The sequence below is a fragment of the Macrobrachium nipponense genome, chromosome 28 (genome assembly GCF_015104395.2).
Source record: "Macrobrachium nipponense isolate FS-2020 chromosome 28, ASM1510439v2, whole genome shotgun sequence".
In the NCBI taxonomy this organism is placed as follows: domain Eukaryota; kingdom Metazoa; phylum Arthropoda; class Malacostraca; order Decapoda; family Palaemonidae; genus Macrobrachium; species Macrobrachium nipponense.
In genome coordinates this window covers 64,838,691-64,847,411 of record NC_087217.1, presented here as the reverse complement: position 1 = coordinate 64,847,411, position 8,721 = coordinate 64,838,691, and the positions used below count along the sequence as shown (strand labels likewise).

At 41.2% G+C, this 8,721-nt stretch overlaps 1 protein-coding gene across 1 annotated transcript in view; it reads right to left on the bottom strand.

Annotated features, from left to right (window-relative positions):
- Nucleotides 1-3,634: 3,634 nt before the first annotated feature.
- Nucleotides 3,635-8,721, bottom strand: part of LOC135201363 (uncharacterized) — a 9,379-nt gene continuing 4,292 nt past the window's right edge. Inside the window, exons 2-4 of the mRNA XM_064230209.1 lie at nt 6,374-6,460; nt 5,651-5,811; nt 3,635-4,930 (exon numbers count right to left, since the gene is read on the bottom strand). Coding sequence (XP_064086279.1) covers nt 4,735-4,930; nt 5,651-5,811; nt 6,374-6,460 — 444 coding nt within the window. The 3' untranslated portion in view covers nt 3,635-4,734. The remainder of the gene's footprint in view (nt 4,931-5,650; nt 5,812-6,373; nt 6,461-8,721) is intronic.

The window sequence follows — 8,721 nt, the reverse complement described above, 5'->3', positions numbered from 1 at the left end:
ACTGGGAAAGAGGCTCTGTTCCAGTATTTGGTCAATTCGTAAGGAACTGAAAGGGATTATAATACCTTTCAGACAGAAATATCGAGCGCTTGTAATACTCTGTGTGCGTGTGTATGTATGTAATGTTTGTATATATATATAATATATAATATATATATATATATATATATATATATATTCTTCACCACAGGGGATAAAGAAACACTGGGTGTACTGTACATGTTGAACAGGAGGGGCAGCTGCAGATGCAAAATAGATCACAACTGGTCCATTTTGAACTTTAGTAGTTGCTCTTCCACAATCTGACAACTCAGGTAAGTGTAACGCCAGATCAGCTACAGTTGATCAATCAATCTGTCCAGGCAAACAACTCGAGAACCAACATGAGGGTTTTTCCAAAAAGGTAACTTGACCCCGTAGAGGGGGGTGGCGTGCTAGTACCGTCAGTGCACCTTATTTGGTGAACTATAGACATTACGTAAGGGTCTTTGCAGTATCCCTTCTGCCCCTAGCTGCAACCTCTTCTATTTCCTTTACTGTAACTCCGTTCATATTCTCTTTCTTTCATCTGACTTTCCACCCTCTTTATCAACTGTTTCTTAGTACAACTGGGAGGTTTTCCTCCTGTTGCACCTGTCAAACCTTATTACTGCCAGTTTTCGTTTCAGAGCTGAATGACCTTATAAGTCCCAGTGCTTGGCCTCTGGCCAAAAGGAGGATTGTTTTCGTGGTTTTAAAATCCATACCTTTGTCTAGATCATTATAACGGTGCTGTTACTTTGGCTTATTGTAAACATGGCGGACGCTCCTTGGGACGCCGTGTTTAGTACTTTAGTAGATTCACACCAACCGTGCATTTGATGTCTAGGCCAGTCCCTTACGATGCTGGAAACCCTGTCTCTCTCGAGAGTTCACATGGTTAGGATCTATGTTCCATCTCTCCTGAGTGATACGTCTTTCTAAAGTATCCCTTAGGAGAGGTGGAACATGCATCCTTCCTATGTGAACTCTCGAGAGAGACTGAGACTTCTTTCCAGCCATGTGATTGGCTTATCAACAGCCAATCAGGAGCGTCGTAAGGGACTGGTCTAGACATCAAATGCACGGTTGATGTGAATCTACTATAGCCCCTCGGCGATCAAAGTATTATATGCACCCATTTCTATATCGTGTGGTCAATAAATTATATTAAATAACGATTACTTCCTGTGGCCGTCTACTTTACATTTACCATAAGATGTTTAGTACTAGCACCTCGGGATAGGTGAAGCGCAGATAACAATCCAACGTAGCATCCATTATAACTTGTAGATAGTAAAACCATGAGTTTCTCATAAATAAAAAGCCCATTAGACGCAAAGAATCATGAGCCACAACTGTAATACACTCATAATGATTATGCAAAATTTGACAGATGTCCATTGCCACATACCTATTTTCTTTAAATGGACTGGAATATGAGATTTCGGCCAAAGACCAGGCACTGGGACCTGCGAGGTCATTCAGCGATGAAAGGAACATTGAGAGTAAAAGGTTTGAAAGGCGTAATAGGAGAACAACCTTGCGGACTATGAAACAATTGTTAGGTGAGGGTGGAAAGGATAGTGGAACAAAGATAATACGAACGGAGGTACAAGAAAAGGAATGAAAAGGGTTGCAACTAAGGGCCGAAGGGACACTGCAAAGAACATCAATTAATGCCTACAGTGCACTGGGGTAACTAATCCTCTCCCGAAGGATGTTCTTTTCACGCACAGCCAATGAATGTAAGTCTTCATTATATGTCATCACAAGTATACACAGATCGAGAATGAATACTCACTGCCCTATGAAACCTTCATTCACTCAGCGAATAACAAATACAAGTCTTGATATATTTCCTCACCAATGCATACAAATTGCCCATCATTCAAACTAAGGGTCCTTTCTACTCTATAATAAAGAGTGCCCAAACCTCACTGCACTTCATAAAAGTTAACATTCCTCCTCGACAAAAATTATCGCCTGATTGCGTGAGGTGCTCCATTAGCCGGAATCTTTAGAAAAACAGCCTTAAAAGGCCTCGTTTGTTTATAACGTACAAACACGTGAGCTGACGCAGTGAAGTGAAGAAATCTATTAATGTATCTGGAAACAGATAATCAAAACACCATCCCGAGTGGGGGAAAAATTGAATTCGTTGAACATCAGTGAAAACAATGTTCACCATTCGCGTGAAAACAAATATAGTTCAAGTAAAAATGAAAATCCTCCGAGGACAAAAATTCACCAATAGAGAGAAAAAGGATATTTTCGCAAATGCTCACTCGCTTGGCTTCTCGGATGTCTTCTTGTGACCCACTGCCGTCAATTCCAGACTCTAAATTTCATATTACGAATTTCAAGACGACATCAACGACTTGTAGAGTCCACTTTCCACGACTCGACTCGCAAGGTGTTTAATATTTCCCGAAGTGACAAAAATGATCGAAGGGACAATAGTTCAAGGAACAAAGGTAGGGCCAGTCGACGAGAGGTTTCAATAAAGCTAAAACCAAGGGTCGAAAGAGTGAAAAGGCAGGAAAAGCCACTAAATCGTGAATAAAGTTTAGAACAAAGCAATTTGAGTGCAACAGCGCGAATGAATGCTAGGACCAAGCTACTGAAAATAGTGCTCGTGTCACATGGTAACTTGCGCAGTGAAAGAAAACTGAAAATAACGCTTCACAAACCTTTGCGTATTCTTCACACGGCAAATTCCAACTTAACGATCAATGTTTTGTTGATAATCTACTACATACGGACAGCTGACAGCAGTCGCAATGTGGTTGTGTGTGAGTGTGGATGTGCGTTCGCATACGTGGATGACTTTAGCATTCTATTTAATCGAGTTTTTTACTAATACAGTATCACCTGAAAAGAATCCATTCTACGTAACGTGAAACGCGAAGGCCGTCCCATAAAATCAGTTCACGTAAGCTTCTTTTTTCTTTGTTTCTTGTTTAGTTAAATTTGTCTTTAGAATTTCTCTGAAGAGCTGGCTAGGTTGTTAACTTACTTTATTCCATAAAAGTCGTCTTTAATAATTATACCCCATGCACTGGAATGCTTTCTCAGTAAACTTACAAATATCGTGGATGCGATATTTTTTTTATTATGATAATGTCTTGCCGCTTTAGACCAAACTTAAGAACGCTAAAATCGTCACTAGATTACAAGAATCTCTCTCTCTCTCTCTCTCTCTCTCTCTCTCTCTCTCTCTCTCCAGAAGACTCGTATGAACAATGGAGGATTAGTCTCACATGGCGATTCGTTCATTTCCGATCAATAGATATGCCACACTTGAACCGGTTGCAAATTCCCGAGATGCATACTATAGTAGTTTCACATCAACCGTGCAGTTGATGTCTAGGCCAGGCCCTTACGACGCTCCTGATTGGCTGTTGATAAGCCAATCACAGGGCTGGAATCTCAGTCTCTCGAGAGAGTTCACATGGGTAGGATCTATGTTCCACCTCTCCTGAGGGATACGTCTTTCAAAATTATCTCTCAGGAGAAGTCGAACATACATCCTGCCTATGTGAACTCTCGAGAGAGACCGAGAGTTTCCAGCCCTGTGATTGGCTTATCAACAGCCAATCAGGAGTGTCTTAAGGGACTGGCCTAGACACCAAACGCACGGTTGATGTGAATTTACTTCTTTTTTATAGTAGTGCACCAGTCCCTTTTTTTTATCACCTTAGGTTAGGTTAAGTTTGGTTAGGTTAGGTTAGTTGCAAAATACATTCGTGTTAATTTGGGCGTAGGAATCATAAGGAGATTATTTTCAAGAAGATTCTATGGTTAGTTTTTAGGAAAAGGCCTCGGGGATGCGCGAATCGGTCTTTCCGACTTCCCCTTCTTTCTTTCTTTCACCTTGCCAACGTCTGTGTCACCTCTGACACCAATTATCGGTTTTGCAAGTGTTCCTCGTTGCACGAGTGGTTTACGTACTTGCCTACCGGTTTGGTAGTCGCGAGTTCGACTCCCCCCTCTGCCAACGTTGAATCAGAGGAAGTTATTTTTGGTGATTAGAAATTCATATCTCGATGATTAATGTGGTTCGGACCCCACAATAAACTGTAGGTCCCGTTGCCAGGTAACCAGTTGGTTCCTAGCCACGTCAATATATCTAATCCTTCGGGCCAGCCCTATGAGAGCAGCTGTTAGCCAGCTCAGTGGTCTGGTTAAACTAAGATACACTTAACTTTAACCGGTTTTGTAATTTATTTCACTCAATAAATTGCCTTTATATTTTCATTATCACTTCTTCCAACAAACTTATCATGCATTGGTTCCAATTATTCTCGTACAAAAGGAGTAATAGTAGTTTGTGACGGAAATCGTAGGTAATGAGTCAACTTCATTTCTTGCGGAATGCGCCTCAGTGGCGTGGTTGATATGGCGTTTGCGTTCCACCTCGGTGGTCGCGGGTTCGATTCTCGGCCATTCCATTGAGGAGTGAGAGATGTGTATTTCTGGTGATAGAAGTTCAACTCTCGACGTGGTTCGGAAGTCACGTAAAGCCGTTGGTCCCGTTGCTGAATAACCACTGGTTCCATGCAACGTAAAAGCACCATACAAACAAAAACAAACATTTCATGCGGAAGGTAAACAACAATCCAGGTTTGGAAAGCGCGTCCAGCTGCATCTGTTCTCAGTAAGACGCTCTTCCAGCTGAATGAAAAAACACGAATCCTAAGGACAGCCAATCCTTTATAAGTCATGTTCCAGGAGTCCTAGCGGAGGCACCGTTGCGATGGAGGAATTCGGCGTATCCAAGGGCGTCTGCACCTCTGAAGGCGTCGGGGATGGGGTGCCGATGTCGAGGGGGATAATACTTCGGCGGGCGGAGGAATAAGCTGTCTTGATCGGCAGCGGCCTTCCCTCGGTGTCGTAACGTACGATCAAACTGGAAGTATGAAGAGGACAGAAGATATTAACTTTTAAATAACCTTTTGCCCTTAAAAATGACTATTGTATATTATTATTATCATTATTATTATTATTATTAAAAAGGATTGCTGCATCAGCTCGGTTAATTTTGTATAGAGTCTTTTCTATTTTCCTTATCAAGGATTTCTCAATGTTGCTAAAACACTGGGAAAGCCTTGATAAGGAACAACAAGACTTTTTTAAGAGAGGGTCTACTCCCAAGATATTATTATTATTATTATTATTATTATTATTATTATTCGGAAAGGCTCAGCAACTGCATAGAATAAGCGAGAAAGGTCATCAGCTTGCAACCAATAAGCCAGTCGTTTCCTTACCAAATGGGTCTAGAATAGAATAGAAAGTAGAGTTTAGGCCAAAAGCCAAACGCTGAAACCTATGAAGTTATTCAACGCTGAGACGGAAATTGGCAGTAACAAGGTTTGGAAAAGGTGTAGCTAACAGGATGAAAACATCGCAGTTGCACTATGAAACCATTTTTAGATGAGAGTGAAAGAAAAACGAAAGAAAGAGAATATGAACGGAGGTACAGTAAAAGGAATGACATGGACTGTAGCTAGGGACCGAAGGAACGCTACAAAGAACCTTTAATAATGCCTGCAGTGCGCCGCGTGAGGTGCGCTGACGGCAACAGGATAACTCATCCACTAACCAACCAAACCATGGACTCACTCACCGCGCCCGCTTGCCGTCTTGATAATTCTGATAGAAGTGCTCCAGTCGGGACGACTCGCTCTCCTTCCTCATGTACTTGACCAAGACTACGAACACGGAGGCGGCGAAGAAGAGCAGGATGACGGCGATGTAAACAACAGCGAAAGGCGGATCGGAGGAGACCTGGAAAGAGAATCGAATCGCATTGTTATGGTAGGTTCGTCATCGTTGTCAAGAGGATCGTGACCGGTTTTGATAAGAGTTTACCTCATTTTTTTTTTTAACGAACGTCATTTATAGCATTTCATTTAAGACGTTGGACAGGTTTAAACAATTACTTGAGAGGAACCAGGAATGGTCTAACACAATAACATCAGGCAAACTTTGGAAAGACACTAGGAGAATGAAGGCGAAATCAAATCGCCCCCAAACCACAAACAAACACACATACACACACACACACACACACACACTAACAACAACCGCAAACAAACACATACACACACACACACACACACACTAACAACAACCGCAACCATACACACCCACACACACACACACTCACACAAAAGAATCGTCATCAGATCCTGTAGCATCAATTGATTAAGTAATAATCTTGAAACCAAATTCCACTTAAAGCACTTAGGTTAATCAGTTCATAATTCACCGAGAGAGAGAGAGAGAGAGAGAGAGAGAGAGAGAGAGAGCTCCTGGAAAGCTTAATTAAAGAGCAGCGTAGCCAAACCTTCTTCTCGAGTCGCTCGTCGTCCGAAAACTGCAGGAAATCCAGGACTTCCAGGATCAAGGCGGCTCCGATGTCTCGACACTCGTCCTGGGAAGAATGAAGAAGAATGTAGGATGGTGAAAGTAAAGAATGAGGTTGAATAAATAAATAAAAAATACCTCATCCTAAAATTCCTGTATCTGTAAATGAACGCAAAACACCTCTTGCAGATCTTTTTAGGCTTTTCCATGGGACTTGCCTACCCCCTCCCAGCAAGAACAACAACAACAGCTACAAAGTAGTTTATAGGCTTACTCCCCACGTGAGCGAAAACCGCACGTGAGCGGAAGAACCGCGTATTTTTCACCCTTTTAGGCTTTTCCAGGGGGACTTCTCTACCACCCCCCCCCCCCTCCCTCAGCAAAAACAACAATAGCAAGAACAACAACAACAACAACAACAAATTAGTTTTGTAGGCTTACTTCCCCGTAACGAAAAACCGCGTATTTTTGCGTTTTTTAGGCATTTCCAGGGGGACTTTCCTAAACCCCCCCCCCCACCCCCAAACAAGAACAACAACAGCAAGAACAACATCCACCGCAAAGTAGTTTATTGGCTTACTCCCCGCGTAAGCAAAAAACTGCGTATTTTCACTCACTTAAACGCATCCGACGTTTGAAGACGCATTACAGAAAGGTCAGGGATGACGAAAACGGATTTCTTAAAAAAAAATGCAATGTTGACATGTGGAGGTTTAATGACATCATGTCGCAAGGTTCATCCGGCCAAACGTACCGAGGTAACAGGGTGACGAAATATTGCATGACGATTTGTGCGAAATTTCAAAGAAAAGTGTAACAGAACATAAAGTACAATGCGCAGCAATTAAAAATTGAAATCAAGTGTGAAAATGTCTGCATGTCAAGAAAATGTCTCATATTTTGGTACGAGAGCAGAATCAGTTGGTAGCTTGCGTAATTCAGACCGACATTCTTTGGCTATGTAGCTGTCAGTTATGGGTTCGTAGGAAAAGCAAACGTTCAGTTCAGACTGTTTTTCATACACACACACACCCACACACAACACACACATATATATATATGTATGTGTATATATATATATATATATATATATATATATATATATAAAAGGAGCCCATAAAACACCAAAATAGAGAAAAAGTACTATATTTCAGAGACTGCTGTCTCCCTCTTCAGGTAGATGAATGAGAAAAGTTTACAGAAAAGGTGGTATTTATACCAAGAGGTCCATCCACAAAACAAGCCATTTTAAGTCACCCCCGCTGATAATCTTCCTTTAATCTTCTTAAGGGTTGGTTTGAATGAAGACGTTGTCGATCGTGTCCGAAATCCATCCTCCTTTTGAGATGTTTCATTACCTGCCTCTCTTTTATTAAGGCCGATTCCATCATTTGACTCTTGTACCGGCAGTTGCTGCTATAAATTACACGTGACAAATTCCAGTTTATTCTATGGTTATGGTTCATTTATATGGTTGAAAATAGCCGAGTTCTGTTGTCCATACCTAACTGACCGTTGTGTTGTATTAATCTCTGGGGAAGGGATTTACCTGTAAAAATCCGAGTAAGATTGGTCACAGTCCTGGCATGGGATTTCGTATACCCCAGAGTCCTTTGGAGATGTCTTTTGTTGGACGTTAATCAGGATTTGGCTAAGGTGTTTGGGTAAGTAAATACAAAAGGGTTCGATTTTCCGAGGGGGTTGGTTATTCTCTTAATCGTGTCCAGGTGGGGAATTATTATTTTATTGTTGGGTGTATCTCTGGTCTTGTCTTTAGGGGGTCGGTAGAAAATTACGTTAGCTTTGTGAATTGCTTTCTCAATATATGGTCAGGATATTTTAAAAAGACGAAAGTTGCTTGCGAATTAGTTCAAATTCTTTTTCCAGGAATTCTGGGGAACAAATTCGTAAGGCCCTTAAGAACAAGTACTAGCTACACCTATTTTTGATAGAAATGTCATGATAGCTAAAGTAGTGAATGTATGAGTGAGAACGTTGGTTTTCTGTATATGGTAAATTTGTATTCTGTCGTATCTCTGATTATTAAAACATCAAGAAAAGGAATTTTGTTGTCTGTTTCCCATTCAACTTTAAATTTGATGCTGGGAACTAATGTATTTAATTTCGAGAGGAATTCATTGAAATTGCCCCACCTATTATCCCAAAATGTTAGGATATCATCCACGTATCTCATCCACAGCATGTTTTTGGGTTTTATTGCATTTATTACTGTAGTTTCAAAGTATTCCATGTACAGATTGGCTAGAACAGGACTTAAAGGACTACCCATACTACACCCGAAGTTTTTTGCTTGTAGAATGATTCCCC